The following is a 21,316-nucleotide window of genomic DNA, read 5'->3' as shown; positions in this document are numbered from 1 at the left end:
GATGGAAATATTTCATATGCATGGACTCCAATTCCTTTATAGGAAAATCAAAAGTGAAATTAGTTTTAAGTCTTTTACCATCCACCACTACAGGTGTTTAAACTAATGAAAGATCATTCATAACCTAAGAATAACCTCCTGTTTAACACTTCTTTTTTTAAAGATTCAGCCATTAATGTACTTCATAAGCCATAAATGACTCAGGAAAGTCTGAATTCCCAAGTCTCTAACACCAACAAATAATTCCATTCCTGAACATGATTCACAAAGAAGTTCTGCATTCACTACCAGCCAACCTAATGCTACTTCAAGTTATCATTAAAAACAATTCCCAAACATAACGAAGACCTCCTCAACAAGAAGGTCTGCCACAGCTGTCAGGGCATCAATTTCCTGTTTTGTTATTGTCTGTAAAGTCCAACTCTATAACATGGCATATGTTCTGACCTCAGTCTGACTCCATCTCCTGCCATCCTCCACCCCATCTCCTCTCCCTCCCCTGATGGACTAACCCATCCTCCAATCACACCAGACTTTTAATCCTTCTCTAAACACTGCATGCCTCTTCACAAGCCACTCTCTCTGATTTTTCTAGAAAGCCCACCCTTCTACCTAATTCTTAATTCTTCAAGACTCAATTCAAATATCATCATTTCTGTGAAATCTTTCCTGCATCCCTACCCCCAGCTAGAGCTATTGTTTTCCTCCTCTATTCTCCCACAGCACTCCTCCCCTGTTTCCCAACAAAATTGGAGTCTGCTAGTGCAACACACAGCAAAATCAATCTAATGACACAGGGTTGTGGTGAAGGAAAGTACAGCATTTACTTCAGGGCACCCAAGCAAGGAGAATGGGCAGCTCATGCTCAAAAGACCGGATGGTTGTCAGGGAAGGGTTTTTAAAGGCAAAATTAGGAGTGAGAGTTGCAGGGTGCCTGATCAGCTTGTGGACATTCTTCTGATGGTGGTGAGGTAACAGGATGATGTTCCAGGAATCTCAACAATCAACCTCTGGTTCCAATCAGTATGGGGTCTAGGTGTTGGTGGTCAGCATACAGTCACTATCCACAATGAGTGGCAGTCCTAGTTTCTGCAGAACAACTCAGAGATATGTGTTAGATTGTTATCTATATCCCTTCAGGATGAACCAGGAGTCCTGTGACTCCATTGTTCTAATCATTAACTACTTGAGCCTGCTCTTTGGAACTCAGAGAGGGCCTAGGAGATAAAAGCCTTTCTTCAAACAAGAAACGTGGGATATGGAGGGAATTTTGCACCCAGGCAAGGCACTGCAGGGTCCTGCTTGGTTTCACCTCAATCTCTCTTCCTCCCTACTTCTTTCCCTGCTTCCCTTTCCTCCTTCTTTCTTCCCTTTCTGCTCACTCACAAAACATTTCTTGAAGCTTGTAGAAATGTGGCTTGGGAGATGGGGTTGGGGAGGGAAGCATCAGGATGAGCAGTTGTTCCTTGGCCCCATTATCCACTGAGCATATTCTCCAGAAGTGAGTCTTTTCAACAACTTTAGTTAATATGTTAATATGATATCAATATATATTTTACAAAAATGTAAAGAGGAAGCAGTGTAAAATATCACTGGTCAGAATATGAGATATTATACGAAAAAATTAAAAACGGTCCTTTTTTTTTAGGTGTGCAATCCCTCAGCAACCGCATTCCTGCCAATAACAATATAGCCCTGCCCTAGGTTGGTTCCCAGATATTAGAATAGCTCTGAAGGCCAAGCAAACACCAGATGATGAATGAAGAGCTCCCTCGTGTTGTCAGATGCTTAGGAAATGCAAATTGCCCTACCTCACAAAGATTTTAGGTGTGATGAAAGCACTGCTTTGGAAAGATGACTTTGGAATGGATATGTGTCTCTAGACACAGTTTTGCGGGCACTACAAGAGTCTTAGCTGAAGCAATAAAGTTGTGAACTGGGCTGTTAAAAATGGAAATGGAAAGAAAGATATAATTAAAAGAGACCTGAGGAATCAAAGAACTAAAGAGGTTGCTAATTAAGAGGATGTGAAGGGAAGTTATAATGACATCTTTTCTGCTCTGTGCTGCTATATGTCACAAAGTTGACTGGTGATCCTACCAGAGATAAAGTCTCTCACCTTTCTCTCCCTCTACTAATACATCACTCTTTTGTTCTCTGAATTCCTATAGACACTAGTACAATCTAGCACTTGATGTGTCTTATTTTCTTTTTTACGGATCCTCTATGGTGCTTACTGCAGTGCTGGGTACACTGGAGCAACCTAATATTCATTTGCTGAACCACCAGTCTTCCATAGGTACAGAAATCATATTTTCAGTAAAACTGATTTACAGTGTTTTACTTGGTGATTTCTTAAACCTTTTTCATTAGTCTGATTTAGAACAGCTGTTCACTATCTCTCTTTACTCCAATGTTTTGATTTTCAGCTGCATTAGAAACTGACCAGCCATTCTTCTTTTAGAAACAAAGATCCATTGTTTAATACCTTATGTCATTATGTAGGTTTATAGTTTTATCTAACTACTCTATAGGAGTGTTCCACAAATGTGAAAGAACACTTCTTTACCTGTGGGACTTTCACTAGACATAAAAAAGCAGTTTCCAAATATAGGGACTGGATAGAGTTTGAAATGTGAGATACTGCAAGGCAAAGGAGAGCAGAGTGTGTGTTCTCAAGGGCAGAGCTCTCAGGGGGCAGCCCGGGGAACTGAAATGAGCCATGGGGCACACCAAAGGAGGAAGAGAATTAGATATGGATGCCACCTTGATCATTATAGGAAATATCCCTGATGCCCTTTCCTTTCCATACATAGCAAAATTTTCAAGAAGTGTTCATTTCTATGATTTCTGGTCTCTAGGATGGCAACTTTGGGAATCATCAAGAATAGATTTCTTTCCCTTTATTTTAAATTTCTTGATCCCAAGTATTCCTTCTAGTCTTTGAAATATGATCAATTATTGTAATAAAATCCACCCTATTAAAACAATAACTCAAATTTAGAGGGGGAACAGATAAGAAAACCAATAACCACAATATACTATTCTGGTAGAGACACACACACAGTACAGCTATCTGGGGCTCATAAACTAGATTGTGAGGGGAGTGGTCAGGGAAAGGGTGGTAACAGATAAATCCAGAATCATGAGTAGCCGGCCAAAGCTACTGGGAGGAGATAGATAGATAGACAGACAGACAAAGAAAAGAAGGAAGGAAGGAAGGAAGGAGGAAAGAAAGGAAGGAAAGAAGAAGGGAAGGCAGAAAGAGAAAAAGAAAGAAAATATGTGAATAAATACTTTCCATTAAGGGAAGTAAAAGAGGTTCGAAGTGGTTTGACAGTTTGGGGATGTGTTTGGGGAAGGTGATGATGATGGGTGGAGGACAGTAGAAAGAGATGAGACTAGAGTGATAAGCATAGCTGAAAACATGGGCCTTGTGTGCCATGGTAAAAAGCACAAAAATATGGTGGAATTATGGGAAGGTTATAAATTGGAGAGAGGAATCATCAGATTTGGGAAGATCATTCTAATGGTCCTAGAGAATGGCTGAGTGAGCAAGACCAGAGGCAGGGAGACCTATGCAATAGAGACAGAAAGAAGGGTAAAAATTTAAGACCCATTAAGGAGAATAAAATGTGGCTTGGTGATATGTGACTATGGAGGGAAAAGCTAAGAGTGACTCCCAGGTTTGTAAAGATAGGACTTTAGTATGAGAAGATAGGAGTACAGGGTAGGGAAGAGCAGATAAATTTAGTTTTGAACATACTGAGTCCATGACTTTGTTAGAAATACATACAGATCTAGAGTTCAGGATGGAGGACAGAGCTGAAAATAAAACACTGGGAATCACAGGATACAAGTGCAGTACACAGGGCCTCTTTAGAAGAGCACCAAGACCAGAAGAGAAGGGTTGATGAAGATGACTTCCTTGGGCATGTAGAAAAGTCTTCTCAGAGAAGACTAAGACATGGCTAGAGAAAACCAGGAGAAGCTGGTGCCCTGACAACCCAGGAAAGGGAGAATTTCACAGATAGTGGTGTCAAATGCTGTCCATAGACTGAGTAATATAAGGACTGCTTCAGATGTAGCATTAAGGCAGTCATTGGTAGATCTCTGGGGAGACTATTTCAGTGAAATGGTGGGGACTAAAGCCATACTGCAGTGGGTTGATGACAGGCTGGGAAGTGACAAGGTGGTGGAAGCAGTGTGGGGACACAGAGATGCAGGAAGAGAAGAATGCCAGTTGCTGGAGAACGTGGCACAATAGTTTTGTTATTGTTAGAATCATTTTGTTAAAACTATGCTTGGCACAAATCCTAGAATATAGTAGGCATTTAATACATCTTGAATTATCCATTTAAAAGACTTGATCAGCTTTTTCCTCCATAAATAATTACCTCATGTATTTTTCTTCTTTATAAGTGTGTCCATATTGACAAAGATCTGCTTTCTACAAGAAATGTTAGAAGTCTGATGCTCAATTTTGCTTTATAAAAAATATTTCTTGCTTCAAGATTAGATTAGCCCTAACATCTTTTCTCACTGGTGCCTACCTAATCAATGAGTATACTGCACAATTTCACTTAAAGGGATGATTAAAGGTAACAACTTCCATTAGAAATTTTAAAAAGTCATGTGTTTAATGTTTTACCATAATGATACCACATCATTATTTTGGGAGTTACTGATGTAATCATCCATCCATTTTTTAACCTTTCTCTTAGTGAGTTCCTCAGTTTATGAAATTTGTGCTCCAGCATCAAACTTGAATAAAGGTTAAAGTTCCAAAAACTAGATTAGTCAAGGTATAAAGTAAATAGGAGAGGCAAAGGAATGAATTTGAAACTTCAATTATTTTAATTATTCAGTATTGCAAAACAAAACCCCTCCAATCACTGATACCAGAATCAAAAAGTAAAATTATTAGGTATAAAAGGAAGGAAAGAGACATCTAGAAATTAGCTGCCTTTGCTTAGCTCCATCTTTTTGTGGTAGTGTTATCAAAACAGCATTTGAGGTTCACTCTTAGCACCAGGAATAAACACTTTTGCCTTTTTCCTTCCTTTATTTCAAGGAATGATTGAGAATAACTGATGCATGCAATTATCCATTTCTTGGTCTACTCTCGAGTTAGCTCTCATTCAAAGTAGATTTTCATATAGCCAAGGGGCAGCCATCCCTTTAGCCAGCATCTAATTTGGAACAGATGGATTAAAAGTCACATTGCCCCCGGAGAGCTGCCATACAAGCAGGTAGCTTGGCCCCTGCCCCTGAGGCAAACAGGCTAATCTGTCAATTAGGCAGCTGCCTGAGAAGTCATTGTTTTAATCACTTATCTCTGGAAGCCTTTCTCTGCAGCCCCAGGAGCGCCAGCTCACACGGTAAGAGCTGTGGGAACAGAATGTGCTGGCACCGACTGTGCTGCAGATTGAGAAGGGGACTCACCCAGCCTGGGCGTCGGTGAAAGTGCTTCTCTCCGCGAGCACGTTCCCACTTCCTCCTGCTGCCACTTGGCCCACGGTCATGTGGGTCCTCCTCCCGCCGAACTCGGCCTCCCTCAGTGTGCGGGTGCTGTGGAAGGAGCTCTGATGCCAGGACGACCGCGCCGCCCGGCCCTGCGTGCCCCGCTGCACGGACGCCGGCCTGGCCTGCCCCGCGGCAGGCCCCGCAGTCACGTAGTTCTCCTTCTCCAGGAGGTTGCCCAGGCTGTGGCTGGTCCCAGGCCTGGGGTACGTGAGCACCACCGGGTGGACCCGGGCGCCGTCAAAGACGGCGTCGTTCACAGACCGGTACTGGTAGCGCCTGTACGTGTCGTAGTGGCGCTGTCTGCCCACCGCCCCGGAGTGGCTGAAACCCACAATTTCTGAGCGGGCGTAGCGAGGCGGCACGAGAAGCGTGGACCTCCTGCTCTCCTGCCGCCGAGAGGTGTGCCCGGCCTGGCTTCTCTGGCTGGACTGGTGCTCGCTGTGTGCGTACTGAGCCCGCTCAGGGCTGCTGTCCGGGGAAATCTCAAGTCTCCTCAGAGGCTGCCTCAAGAACCTTTCTTCCACTGACTTCTGAGAGCTGTACTGCGAAGTTCCTCTCCCCCAGCGACCTTCATAAGTGGCAGCTGTGCCTGTCTGCACAAGAGAGAAATAAAGTTTAAATGAGGCATGAATCAATTTTCATCTTTCTTGAAGATTAACTATTCTAGGACTATTACACAAGGTGTTGGTTTCTCTGAATCACACGGAGAAGTCAGCTCCTTTCTGGGTAAAATCTGTTTTTAAACAAGACTTGGTTGTCTAGTTATTTGCACCAGGATTTAATACTGTTTAAAGTTTCCAGTTTTCCATGGTGTCCACTTCTCATAATTCATTTAGGAAATGGTAATATTTGAGAACGGTAAACATTAAAAAATAACCTACAGAAGTTTAAAAATGTTTTCTTGGTAACCTGGTAACTAGGGTTATATTCTTTGGTATCCTACCTTTAGCATGTCATAGGTTTTAGTAACAGGGGAACGTCCCCCAGCAAAATCATTTTCAACCAAGTGTAGATTGTAGACATATTCAGGAACACTGCTAGTTCGGTGAAGATTTCCTGTAATCAAGCATATATTAAAATAATATAAGTCGGCCAATCAGTAAAGATTATATAACAATAATATATTTTAAATTTAAGTAGTTAAGGTCGGGACTTCCCTAGTGGTACAGTGGTTAAGAATCCACCTGCCAATGCAGGGGACACGGGTTTGAGCCCTGGTCCGGGAAGATCCCACATGCCGCGGAGCACCTAAGCCTGTGTGCCACAACTACTGAGCCTGTGCTCTAGAGCCCGCGAGCCACAACTACTGAGCCCACGTGCCACAACTACTGAAGCCCTCACGTCTAGAGCCCATGCTCTGCAACAAAAGAAGCCACTGCAATGAGAAGCCCACGCACCACAACAAAGAGTAGACCCCACTTGCCGCAACTAGAGAAAGCCCATGCGCAGCAACGAAGACCCAACACAGCCAAAAAAATAAATATATTTATTAAAAAAAAATTAAGGTCAATGACAAGTACTAGATTTACATTAGTGTTTTTTAAGTGCTAGGTTAACAGGACCCTTGGATATGGCAAATGATTGCAGGTTATGACAACATTCTCCACAAGCTTTTCAAAATAAAAGTTGAATTAAAATTAAAAATATTTATTTAAAAATATTTTTTTTGAGAAAAGGGAAGAAAGGAGAGAGGAGATTTTCACAAAAATCTAAAAATGTTAATTACAGTTAACAGTTCGGTAAGTCAGAGGAATACCCAAGGCAGGAATTCTGAAGCTTCCTGAGAGGATGTAGGTGAAGGCAATAAATATAATGGGTCGGTGTAGTCAAAGAAAACATGGATCAGCTTGAAAAATGCCAACCCTGGGCCTGAGGCATTTGGCAACATGAGAGTTAGGCAGAAGAGGGAATCAACTTTTACACCACAAACGAATTGCCGGCTAGTTCTTAGTTTGGGGTGTAACAAGTCAGCCCTTTCCTGCAGACACTGCACAGGAGGCAGCCCTTCCTGCTCAGCTCTGTGGGGCCTGCAGGGACTCTCAACTGAGGCAAGTCTTAAAATGCTCCTCTTTGAGCTTAAAAAGCTCCCAGCTTTTTGTTTGTTCTTTTGCGATCTCCCACTGCCCTACAAAAAAAAAAAAAAAAGCCTAATCAAAATAATAAAAGATCTCTAAAACCTGGGTAATTTCTAGTTCCCTAACTTTAACCAAAATTACTCTGTCATGTAGCATTCTTTTAGAAATCAGAGGAAAAAATAAAATAATTAACTCTTGCAGGCTTGAGAGACTTGTGAAAGATGTTGGGAAAAAAACAACACAGGTAGACCCTTTCCAGTACAATTGGAACATAGCAACATACTTTTCCAATAAATTGTTATAGAGTCTAACTGACAATAGATTCACAAGTTATTTTGAGGGAGAGGGGGAATGGAGAGTGTTGTTGCCAGAGAGCTAAAAAGTATGAATCCATCCCAAAGTATGTTTGTATATGTGTCTTATTTCCTGGAGCCAAATAATCTGGCTGGTAAACAAGTTTCAGGCCTCAAGGGGTCTTGGGGGAGGCAGCTGCAGGCTTGTAACTGTCACCCTAAAGACCACAAGAGTTGAGCTAAGCCAGTCATCTCCTGTTTCCAGGGGCCTGATTTCTTCTCAAGGGTTAGCAAAAGGTCAGGCAGCCCCTTAATTTTTAACTTCAATGACAGAGGATGCCTGGAACCTGGACATTGAATAAGGGAAAGGAAACTTCTGTCCCACCCCAGAGCAAAAGCTGTGAGAGGCTTAAGTACTAGCTCTCAATGCCTGCCTGAGGCTCCTGCTGAGGCTGCCCAGGCTGTCTGTAGTCCCCAACTCGGGCCCCACTGTTCCTTCTCTCACACCCACCCCCACCCCAGGCTATCAAGAAGGCAGGGCTGCAAGGGTCTTGCTGGTGTGGGAAGGGAGGCTAAATGTTTAGTTTACATTCTTTAACTCACATTGTTGCTGGGGCTGGTAGCTTTTTAAAGCAACTCCTTACATTTCAATACTACTTTTCTTTAGGGAGCTCAAATTATTTTATTTTTCAACACTTTGTGATGCAGAGTTAGCTATTAGCATGTCCCTTAAAAAAGAGGGAAACAAATTACTTGCTTCAAATTGTGAAGAGATTTAATATCGGGTTTGAACTCTGGGCTCATCCTTTCCACTGATCTCTACTATTTGACTGCACTGTGGCTCTTCTGAAATTGCCATTTATCAAAACCCTGGAGAGATTATTATTATCATAGTTTTTTTTTGTGAGAACCAAAAACAGTCATTCTCTTTCCTCTAGAACCTTTACCTGGGCAACTCCAAATACTCTGTAAAAGTTCTTTATTTGCTGACATAAATCCTTATAAGGAAGCTTCTCCTTCAGTTTTCAGATGAAAGAATTGAGACCGATTTACTGGTTCCCAAAATAACTACAAGGTAGTTGGTAACAGGGAATAAAATAAGATTAGATCTTTAAACCACAGACTCTCCTCCTGTTCAAGAAAAGTTGTCACTCCTGATAGTCAACCTGCAGGACGGCTCAACAGATGGTTTCTCTGGAATGCCAATCTTAAACAGCAAATAATGCAGATTAATTTGCCTAGGCAGTCGTGAGTTTGAGATCAGTATAGTGGATTAATGAATTAGCAGCTGTGTTCTAAGATTTTTAAGAAATTTTGAACGGTAGAATTAAAAAATAAATATTAATCAGAATGGAAACTAATCTCTTTAAGGCAAGTCATTATTTTCTGTTCAATCGGAGAATAAAACACATAATAATATGACAGTTAAACATATAAAATAACTCAGCCATGCCCTTCTCCAAAAACAGAAATAAGAAAGCAACAAAAACATATTATACATACAGGCACATACTGCTTTAAATAAATCCAACATAAAAATCCACATTTTCTAACATGGAAAATTAGAGCATGACTATATTTCAAAGGGCTTCCTTACATCACAGAAGTATGTAGGTATCTTCCCTAAGCTGAAGAAATCTGTGGACTTGGTCTGGAGCCTCCAACTCTACTCCTTTCCGTGTGTCTGGACAAATCACCTAGATTTATTTCCCATAATTCCACCCACTAACAGAGTTGCTGAGAGAGAGGTTTACCTGAGAAAGCATACATTCAAATACTTTTAAAATTGTAAAGCAACATGCAAAAATGAGATACGGTTTTAAAACTAGAATTTGGGTCACAAAATTTGTTTTTCACACATTTTCATGAATTAATCTGTTGTAGAAAGAAGGATAAACTAGTTTGCATGCTCTAATTTACACTGTGTTGTATCTAAGAGTTTTTATTCGGGTACTGAATTTGGCTTTTTTTGGTTATTTTTGATTGACCCAGCCACTGAGGATGATCATGATGGCATTTTGTGGTTTTAACTGGTCATTCATTTCACTTACACACTGCATAATGTGCTTTTGCTGTTTCCTAAAGAAGGCAATGATTTCTAGGGACTATTTCAAATTATTAATAATACTGACTCAGGCAACATTATCCAAACCTTTTCTTCTAAGAACACTGTGGACATCTATGGAGCCCACTTTAAAGGAAATGAAGGACGCAGTTACAGAACTCCATCCTCCTCAAATAACAAGCAATTCAGGTCAAAGCAATTGTGGGGGCAGGGTGGGAGGGTGAGAACGAGGGGGGTTGGTTTTGATGGAAGGATTCCAAATTGCTCAGAAGACTGCAGAGGTGCAGACCTCACAGGAAATGTAATTTTCTCTCTTTCCAATTCTGAATGTTAATCTGAATGATGTGATCCCTAAGCAGCTGTTTGTGGGAAAATATCTTGATTTCTGGTCATCTATGCAAGTGTTGTCCAAAATAATAAAATATTGTTAGGGTTAAAAATAGAAAATTAATTTCCATAATCAGTTCTTTGTAGATTTTGTGACCAGCTTTATTACCCAATTGGTTAAATTTAATATAGTTATGAAATCAAATTGACAAGCCTCTATTGTGACTCCATTACCGGTATCCAGGCACGTTTAAAAATACAGCTTCCCTTATGGTAAGTAGATGATAGAGAGTTGCTAAACAAACAAACAAGAACTTTAAATAACCTGCTTATATTAGAGAGAAGAGAGTAGCATTCACGTTCAGAGAAGCATCTTTTCTTTCAAGCGTCTAGCACTCTCTGAGCATAGGTGAAAAACTGATTTGGTTCACACTGAGCTTTAAAAGGAGAATGTGTAGAGATGGAGGTATAAGAAATTCCCATGAAAACAGGTATGCATAGAAATCAGTATGTGTTCACTACCAGTACTGATTTAAATGATACAATTTATTGTGCTCACAATCACAAGCAGTTGCCTTCACTGTGTGGATTCACAATGGTCTTTTTGATGGAAAGAGATTAGATTCTGGAAGTCTAAAAGCTCTAAAAGCTTTCACTTTCTTGTATTTGGTCTTTTCACAGCAACCTCTGGGTAACAACATCTCTCTTTCTCCATATACCTTAAAAAGATTTAACTACATGACCTCTTGAAACTTATCAGAAGGAATTTGTATAGCAATTCATATTTAAATAGGTCCTTAAAATAATTTACTAACAAAAGTAGGTACTTAAAAGAAAACACAAAATATGTAAGGACCCATCAAGAACCATACATCAGGACTCCTGAGTTGGTGAAGGATTTTCCTTTGCCTGTGTGGGCATATAACATAGAATTCATTTTCCTGGACTTAACATTAAAAAAAATTATTTCTTTTATCTTCTTCTGTTTTCTACTTTCTAAGAAAAATGATCAGATATTCACGCAAACCGCAGTTCTGCAACCTTGTATACAACTCAGGTAAGCACTTGCTCAGGCTGGAAGAGGAGTGGAATTTGTTGGTTTAAAAAACTACGGTGAAAAATTGTTTTAAAGCAGACCAAAGCCTAATAGTGTTTTGCATTATTGAAAAATTAACAGAAAGTGTGCAGTGCTGTAACTTACCAGTTAAGAAAGCTCACATAATCAACCATGAGGAACAACTCAGTGTATTGAGTGTACAGTTGGAAAGTACTGGCTATGAGTTCTTACAAAGTGCAGTATGCCAGGAGTCAGTGTTGGTAGTACAGTGGTGAGCAGAGCTGGCTTCAAACAAAGTTGAATATGCCAGGGACAGACCAACAATCCTAGCAAAAGGGCCACACACTCCATGTGCCACTGTGTCACTAAGTCAATGGCTATCACCCACTAATAATATACTAACCAGCCACCAGAAGTCCTGATTTTTCAGGAGCCTCTTACGCAGTTTATGACATCAGTTTATGACATTTTTGGGGTAATCCTCAAATTACTGCTCTAGATAACCACAAAACACATATTTAAAAGGCCCTTTAAAAAAAAAAAGGCCCTTTTATACTGCAGGTGTCTATATCATGTATTTTGTTTGAGTAGCCAGAATATGTGATTATAAAATTTGTGATTATAAACTGGTAACTTAGCACACTAGTAAAGCACTAAGTTGATACACCCTGGAGGTTTCTAAATCTATATAAATTCCTGTAATTTATCACCTTACTTTGGCATTCTTGCCAATTCATTTGCTGAGATACCTCATAATGATCACTTGTAAAACTTTAGAACCACAATGACAAATAGCACATTGTACTCACAATGATGCAACTAATAGTCAAAAAGATGAATTTAAAGAACTTTTTGCTTTAAAAAACTTGCTATAGGTTTTTGTAATGACTCAAGACATGATATTTCCACTGCCCCTCACTTGCCAGTACTAACCTCTTCTCTCCCAACTGATTCATAACTGCTGTCCCTTCTTTAAATCCACCAAATCTGCCAAATGTATTTTCAGAAAACCCCTGCATTTTTTCATGTTTCTCCCCTACTGAAACATCTTGTGTGCCTCACGGTGATCAAATCTTTAACTTGGATCAGGATGGATGAGGGAAGGCTGCCTATACAGGGGCACAACAGAACTGAGTTTTCAGGGGCGTGTAAGAGTTAACCCAGCCAAAAGAAGGGAGAGAGGAGTGAGGGCAGTAGGGGGTAGGGCTAGGAATCGAGCAAGATAAATCGCTGGTGTTTGGGTGGGTGTGGGAGTAGTGGTGATAGGACCAAGTTTGAGAAGATGCAGACATCAGATCATGGAGAACTTGGAATGCCATGCTGAATAAGGATTTCACTCCTGTAGAGAACAGAAAGAAACCGAAGTAATTTAGATCAGGAAATGATGTGCTGAGATTTTAGAAAGTTTACTACCTAGGTGAAGAATGAATTGAAGTGAGGCCAGATTTACCTTCTTGATATAAAGAATCACATATTTTACTACCATTTCTGGCACAGTCCTTCATCAGCGCTTGACAAGTTAATGGTTGATTAGTCAATATTTCCTTGTACATTAAAAATATCCTAGTTATACACATTCAGTTTGCACTTAATCCTTCAGGCCTACATCTATCCTGTGGATTACCACAGTGGAGCCAAAATGTGAAGATGATAGTTGCATGCATGCTTTTGTCTTGGAGTGGATGGAAGGTGCTCAAATACTTCCTACTGTTTCTCTGTCATTCTGGGAATATAGAGAGAAAGAAAAAAAATTTTCCCCCAAATGCAGACAGACTCTAAGTGATTAGAAAAGATGACTATGTTTGTTGTGGCAAGGTTGATTCTACATCTGCATAATACATATTTACCGTCATTCTCTTATCTGTATGGCTTGTGTTTTATCTGCAATATTTTGGTATTCTATAATAAGTTCCTATGATCTGTCAAGAAAAGTTTCCATTATTTTCCTCCTTCAAAGAAAAAGGTAATCAAGATACAATAATTTGGATGTGATCCTCCTCACCCCTATCCTGTGAACATATTAGTGAGATTTAAGATAAAGTGGGCCTAGAAAAATGGTACAGATGAGCCGGTTTGCAGGGCAGAAGTTGAGACACCGATGTAGAGAACGGACATATGGACACCAAGGGGGGAAAACTGCGGTGGGGTGGGGATGGTGGTGTGCTGAATTGGGCGATTGGGATTGACATGTATACACTGATGTGTATAAAACTGATGCCTAATAAGAACCTGCAGTATAAAAAAACAAACAAACAAAACAACTAATACTAAACTTTCATTGGGTTATTTGTATGGAAATATGTTAATATAAATGTTTCAGACATTACATGAAATTTCTAAAAATCTTATATGTTCTGGTATAATGTTATAAGTCATAATCCTAGTTATTACCTTAAAATGTATATCTCAGAAATAACTAATTTTCTTGTCTACTGCATTATTATGAACTTTCATCAAATTTTTAACTGTGGTCATTTTTAAGTCTTTTGTCATTTACAGACAGTTCTGTGTGTACTATGATGCTTTTGCAAATATGTTCCTATAAAAGGGTTTCATCTTTAAGAAATTCATGGAAAAGACTCTGACAAGTACAGGTTTCTGGTAACTGACTGTACTGCTGAACTGAATGAATAAGCATTTTCAGAACTCTAATGAAAAACTGATGAACTCATAAAAGTGCTAACAAAAGATCAAGATGAAAAAAAAATTAATTACATGGGACTGAGTGAACTGATGAGGATGAGTATAATTTTTGTGACTTTCTGTCTGAATTAAAAAAAAAAAAATCCAACAAGGACTCAGAGGCAAAGAATATACAAATCAATTTTCACTGCAAAGTAAAGGAGCTGTTACAGTGGAGGATTACTGGACTGAATGTCAATATTATGACATAGTATGAGTGTGTTTCATGTTTGGTAATTGCAATCATTGTCGCTTTTGTTGTGGTCATCCATGTACAATGCTTGGTGTCAGTCTATTTATCTCTTGTAAAAATAAAAGACAGTGTGTGTGTGAAAAAAAAAAGATAAAGTGGGAATAATTTATTAAGCTTCTAATGAGCAGTATTTTCTTCTGGATATCAAGGAACTGTAGAACTTCGATTATGATGCTTTGGCCAATTAATATTGTTAAGCCTAAAGCTGATTATTTCAAGAAAACAAATATGTGAATTCTTTTAATGGTAACGGTGAACTGTGTTTTCAAATGCTCAAGATTCTTTTTTCTAAATATGCCTTTTCATTTAAGTCTACATATTGATTGGGCTCCCCAGCTCCTCTTTAAGCACTTTACTTAAGAATAGAGCAACTGTTTTTATGTCCTATATCCAATCACCATTAATGGCATAACACAAAATATACACAATAGATTTTTCAATCATTCTATTATAAGAGGACCTGAAATTCTGCTTATTGTTCTTATCCTAATAAGTCAGGGGAGTGAGATGGCTCATTCTAGCACAAAGATTAAGTTTTCTGCTAATTGTGTCTATTCCCCCTTTTACTGTTTACTTCCCCAGAAGGAGTATGGTATTTATGTCTTCATACATTTGTGTACAGGCACAAAATAGTTGGAGTCCAACATTTACCTCAGAATTGTATGACTTAAAATTCTTGAATGTCATCTGAGATAGTATCAAATGATCTTATTACAGACAATATTAATCAAGTCTGATATATAAATTCCAGAGGTTTTAGCAACATATTTGTTATACATTATTATCATAGATAGGTTGCCAATAATATATGCTTGCTCTCAGAAAAGAAAAAACTAAAGCTTTTAATAGTTTCTATTGATCAGACCAGAAACTCAATGAGTGTAAAATTAATGTTAACTATTTGAAGATAAAATAAAGTAAATATGTATGACCTTATTTTAACACATAGGAAAAAAATTTAAAGCTGATATCCAAAACAATTAGGAGAATAAGCCAATGTGAACAACAAATACCTAGAATATCTAATTCAAGTGAGCTGTTCCCATGATTGGAACTTACTAACACAGGGCATAAATAACATTAATGCAGTCTTTTAAAAAGCCTAAGTGAACAGTTGTTTTCTCTTAAGGAAATTTCTTGCACCTTATCTGGGACACATAGAGCAATGTACTTTTATAATCAAACACTGTTAATACTTCCATTGGTTCTGAAGCACCTCTACTCACGCCTTCACTCAAGACCTTATCCATAAAAGATGTGTTTTCACCACTTCTAGGGGAGGGGAGTTAATTTTTTTGTAATCACCATGCTGTTAACATTCTATTTCCTTTGACTTATTATAATCAGAAGAATTTCTAAAAAAAAAAAAAAAATGCAGTTTGTTTTTTTTTTTTAAGTCATTGCAATTGATCTGCTAGACATTGGCAGACAAGGAAGTACATTAAATCATGTGGCACTACTGACATTTTACAATCACAGCAGCATGGCCATGTCCCTGCCACCCCACCATCTAACTTTTTTTCCTTCTCTCCTGATTTCTCCTACTTTCTAAATAGCTAGTCGCCTCGCTTCCAGAATTGCTTCATTCCTGGCATTCCTTTTTTTGGCAACAAATAATTCATACAGGATTTAAACAATGTCTAACTACCCCACCCCCACCCCGCCCTGGGCCTCTGCCCCACAAATAATACCTACTAATTGCCTTTTTTGCTACCTTAGCCAATTTTCAGTCTTTTCTCCAAAATTCCTTCTGATCACAGATATTCAAAACATCTTGGCCAGGAAAACCATTTAAGTATACAGCATGCCTTTGGCTGATTTCCAAAGAAGCTGCAAATTTTATTAGGATATTGTTCATTGTGTTTTATAAGTATTGTATACATACAACAATTTAAAACATGACTTTCTTCCTTACCCAGGCACCCAAGGGGGAACTGTTGTAATAAGTAAAGTAGTAGTACTTTCAAAGTAAATGTAATAAATAGGATATGGAAACTTAAAATTCTTCCCTTTGCTAATACTGAACTTGCAATTCTTAAATGTCTTCTATGTGACTTTTATAAAAGAATTTTTAAAATTTCCTACAATACAGACTCATCTCACGATGCTGCTATACACCTCTGTTCCACACTGCCCCCCCACCCTGCCCCCAAGAGTTACAGCCAATTTTAAAATGTTCAACACAATTTAAAATAACAAAAGTTAGAGTAATTTACAATGAAAACCACTCACTCATATAAAGGCATTAGAGAGAAGTTGACAGTTTAAAGACCCTTGCAAGGTATTTATCAACAAATCAGTCACATTTATCTCATCTCTGTTTTCAGCAGATTATCTGCTGCCTCAATCTTACAGGTATGTCAACAATTCAGAATTCTCCAGGTCCCTGGAGCTAACAGCAGTTAACACCAGGGTCATTTCTTCCCGGAATTTATGTTGATACAGGATTCTTTCCAGACCAGCACTGTTTCAACAACTGCCTGTCTGTTTCAACTTTAGAGACAGGATAGTAATACGGAAATAATAAAAACAATACTCACAACCATAAGGAGCCCCCAAACCTTTTCAAAGAACTTTAATTAAACAACATACATAAACCACCCCTGGTAATTGTTCCATGGTGTGTTAATGCTAAATTCCTTTGAAGCTGATTTCCTCTTTGAGTCTCAGAAAGCTGGGGTTTAGAGTAAGTAGGTGTTGTTTGTTGCCTTATCTCTCTGCCTGACTGGCACTTCTGTGTAGGCTGAGTGTATTTCAGCTTGTTGGGAAGCTCCTGTTGCAATAAAAATATTTCAAACACTTTGTTCCTTAGTTGGACTCAAGCAGTTGCCCTAAGCATTGGAGCAGAGGCATCATGACAGTGCCCTTTGTTCTACCATATCAATTCTGTGAACTGTGTAATATTCCTGCTGTTCCCTCCTAGAATGCTCTTCCTCCAAACCCTTCCCTCTGTGCAATCCTACTGAATTTTTGAGACCTAAAATCCCAATTCCTCCAAGAAGCTTTTCAAAATTCCCTTCAGCTAGTAGTCTAACTCATTCTTCTAAACTCTATAATTCGTTGGCTGTTCTTCCTTTGGGTAGCTTACCATTTTTTATTTGATAACGCATTTTTTTAGAGAGAGCATTTTCCTTCTACAGACTTTGAACTCCTTGCTTTAAAGCAAGGAGAGTGTATGTTTAATTCAGTACCTGCATAGTGCCCTGCATGAAGAACAGACTCACCTGATAGTTCTTGAATTCACCAAACAACATGAATGTGCCATTGTCAAGAGAACAAATCATGTGTGGGTTTGGGACTAAGCGTCCAATAAATATTGAGAGACTGACGCATTCTTCATATGTGAAATGGATCTGCATATCTATCTCATATAATTGTTTTAAGGATATAATAAAATGCAAACATATTCTTGAACAGGGTTAGGCACATAGCAGATGCTTGGCAATGCTCCCTTTCCTTCTGTTCATTCCCTGCATTTATTGAATAGTTGATGTCTGGTTGCTCTTCCTGGCCAGCCATTCTCAGAGGGTAAGAAAGGATATTTCAGGTGCATCCCTTGTGTTCCCCTATGCAGAAGCAGCTAGTTTGGTTCCAGTTTGGCACTGGACCTGCACAGACTAAAGGGGTACAATGACCCCACTGGTCAAAAATTGGCCTCAGTTGTCCTAGGGTCTTTAGTCAGACTCCTAAATGTAAATATACGTTCTTTTTTTTCCGTGTGCTGTGGCAGTTCTGTGTCACTGAGACCTCCCCACTCAGAATTATCTCAGTTTTATTTAAAGGAAAATGGGATGGGGGCTTAGAGAGGCTTAAGGTTTAATTAAAATCCCACTTTCTATTAATTACCAAAAAGCTTAACAATATAACTGATGAGTGGTTTAAAAATTCAGGCTTGGGAATTTAAGTACTACCAGTTCTGCTACTTACTACCTGTGGGAAATTGAGTGTTACTTAACTGCTTAGTTTCCTCATCTGTACAATGGGGATTAAAGCACCTTACCTCACAAGCTTTTTTTTTTTTTTCTTTCTGGAAACATAAGTAACATAATGAATGCAAACCACAGAGTTCAATTCTTGGCACATAGTAGGTACACAATTACATCAACTGTAATTATTAAACATCTCTTTACCTTTCAAGTATGTAAATATTGATTGCCTGATCCTTTAAAATTCTTTTACATAAATGTAAAACAATACAGCTTCGCAGGGTCTGCTGTTTTAAATCTCTGATCTGGTCTGCAAGCATTTTTCTTTTTCCTAATGGGTTCTACATTTGCCATTTCTCAAGTTAACTTCCTAGAGAAACAGTTCAACATTGGAGGAAACAACTGATAACCAAACTTAACTGTTTAATTTCTTTCTTCTGGTTTCCATAATAAGCCTAGAATACTTTTATAATGAAAAAATAAATTAAACAACTAGTAAAAGAATTACTGAGTGGCTCTGATCATCTGACTTTTAGGAGGAGAGAAATGATATTTCACGTTCTCTAATTTTCACAACTGGTTTGCCATCTTCTTCCCCTTCCACCTCCTTTGACTATCAGTTACTAATATAGTGTTCTTTGTGTGTGTGTGTGTGTGTGTGTGTGTGTGTTGTTTTAACTCTGTTCACCTCCAAGTTTAATTTTTCGTAGATACCAGCGCTGTGCTCACGAGTGCGTCGGCGGGGCGCAGCAAGGCGGGCGGGGCTGCTGCCGGCGGGGCCAAAGTCCCCTTCTTTCTCCTCCTCCTTGTCACCCGCGGTGGGGGGGGGGTGATTGTTCCCCAGCCTAAAGCCTCCTACCCAATCTTTTCACTTCCTAGATCAACCACTCGCTCAGTACACTGGGTGGAGTGCCCCGAAGTACCTGGGCAAGGTACCACAATCGCAATTTACAGGTTGTAGGAGCGCCAGTGCTTTCAGGTTTTCTTTTTAAAAATATTTATGGAGGTCATAGATCCTTTAAAATTTTTAGTAAAAGCTAGGGGCGCTTTCTCCCAGAAAAATGATCTTACCAAATTTCTGCAGAGAATTTCAAAGTGTTTACAGACTCCCGGAGCCTCCAGATGAAGTCCCATGGGGTGGGGGTGGGGGCGGGGGGCCTAGGGGAACAGGTTAAGGAAGGGAATCTTGGACTGAATTCTTTTCATATATATATATATATATATATATATATATATATACACTTAATATACGTAGATACATATATGACACATCTGAGTAAGAGGTTGTTTTTAAAAACAGTGCTTTCCCAAAGTAAGCTGGTCTGAGTCCGGAGGCGCGACAGATCGTACAAAGGGCCGGCGACCCACAGGTGGGCAGAACACCAGGTCCCGCACCCTCAGGAAGAACCGAGTCGAAGCAACTGGGCGCTGAGGGGGAGGGAGGGGGAGGGAAGGGATAAGGGGCAGGGTGGGAGCGGTGCAGGGCACAGCGGGGCTCCACTCACCGTTGCCCACGAAACTGCGGCCCTTCCGGGCCAGGGTCTGCTGCACCTGCTCCTGGATCCGCAGGCTCTTGACCGCCTGGCCGCTGCTCCCCGCCAGCTTCAGCTTGGCCTCGGAGGGCAAGGCCAGGCTGGAGCTGTCCAGCTGCCCCAGGATCTGCTGGCCCAGGACTGTACGGATGTAGCCGCACTCAGCCGAGGAGCCTGGATCTGCCATGGGGCCGGAGCTAGCGACCAAGCCACGAGCCTGCCGCGAGACCTGCGGGATAAGCTGCGGCGGAGCCCCGGGCACTGGTGCGAGCCCCGCCCCGCCGCGCCGGCCCCGCCTCCGGCCCCGCCTTCGCGCCGGTGAGAGGCCAGAGCAGCGGCGAGCGAGGCCTCAGGAGTCCCGGCGCCAGGCCTTCCCCCGGGAGAGGGGGCGCGGCTCCAGCGCTGCAAGCGCAATCCGCCAGGGAGCGGGGCCGGGCGGGCCGCGCGCGCCGACACCTGACGAGTTGAACTCCTTGCAGGGAAGCGGGAGAGGGGCGCGGTCCGCCCCAGGGCGTGCACACTCTCCGAGTCACCTCGGATCCTGTGGGCCGGGGCCGCGCTCCGCTCTCTTTGCCTCGCCCGGCCTCGGCCCAGCCCTCGAAAAGGATGTGATTTCCGCTTGATTGCTCAAGGGCCGACCTCCAGGCAAGTGCATACTGGAGAGTCACTTCTGTTCTTGGGCTGGGGTTTGCCTCTGGGATCCCGGAGTGAGTAGTCTATCTGGTTAGACTCTGTCAGACTCTTCGAAACATTTCGTGGACCTGGGGTGAGAAGGGGCTATTTGGTCAAGCGGAAAAGGAAGTAGGAGGGAAATGTGCCAAGAAGATGTCTTGTGTAAAATAAGACATTTTAAAATAGTTTGTTTGTTTGTTTTGTTTTTCCTTTAGTACAGTTTCAGGGACTGTGTCCTTTTTGCACAGATGCAGTCCCGGAAACCTATGTTCTTCCTCACTGAGAGTTTCTGTTTTCTCTTGCACATACTCAAATTGTACCCAGTACACTCTTGCTCACCCACTCCTCTCTTAGGAACACACCCACACAGAGAAACTCCAATAAGAGAGCACACTTTCAATAGGTGATACTTTCTAACAGCCCTGCTAACGATGATGAAGTCCTGTTTATGATAGGCTCTTTGTAGGGGTCCCATGGAAGGAGCCTCTGACTTTCAGTATTATCTTCCACAACTTATACTTACCCGGCTATTAGTTATGTTTCACACTTAGTTGACTTCTGAGAATTTGAGAGCTAAGCTCAACAGAAAGAGTCCTTGACCTTAAAGTTTACAACAAAGCCACTCCTCCTGCTTTCCCTCTTTGGACTTGAGAGGCTGAAAGAAAAACATCTACCCCTGGTATTAAGATAATCTTCCCTTTGATTGCTTGGGACTGTATGTCCACTCTCCCTCAAATCACTCAATTATTGCAGAACCCCACTTATTCAGTGGCTGGAGAACACAGCTTCCCCTGTCCTCATTTTCCTACAGCATACCCTTCTATCTTTACACACACACTTAATGCACAGGTATAAGGCCTTCCAGGGGGTGAAGAGGAAATCAAGGGGCCCAAAGCCTGGACAGCTGG

General features: G+C 40.6%; 1 protein-coding gene across 2 annotated transcripts in view; it reads right to left on the bottom strand.

Annotated features, from left to right (window-relative positions):
- The window catches only part of PKP2 (plakophilin 2), a 103,132-nt gene extending 83,029 nt beyond the window's left edge, over positions 1 to 20,103 (bottom strand). Inside the window, exons 1-3 of one of the 2 annotated variants that reach the window (XM_082419722.1) lie at positions 19,710 to 20,103; positions 6,470 to 6,582; positions 5,446 to 6,119 (exon numbers count right to left, since the gene is read on the bottom strand). In XM_082419722.1, coding sequence (XP_082275848.1) covers positions 5,446 to 6,119; positions 6,470 to 6,582; positions 19,710 to 19,923 — 1,001 coding nt within the window. In that variant the 5' untranslated portion in view covers positions 19,924 to 20,103. The remainder of the gene's footprint in view (positions 1 to 5,445; positions 6,120 to 6,469; positions 6,583 to 19,709) is intronic. The other variant, XM_082419721.1, reaches the window with a different exon arrangement.
- Positions 20,104 to 21,316: the final 1,213 nt, after the last annotated feature.

Source organism: Balaenoptera physalus, assembly GCF_965194825.1.
Source record: "Balaenoptera physalus genome assembly, chromosome: 13".
In the NCBI taxonomy this organism is placed as follows: Eukaryota; Metazoa; Chordata; class Mammalia; order Artiodactyla; family Balaenopteridae; genus Balaenoptera; species Balaenoptera physalus.
The sequence above is the reverse complement of the archived record's forward strand: the minus strand, read 5'-3'. Positions and strand labels throughout refer to the sequence as shown.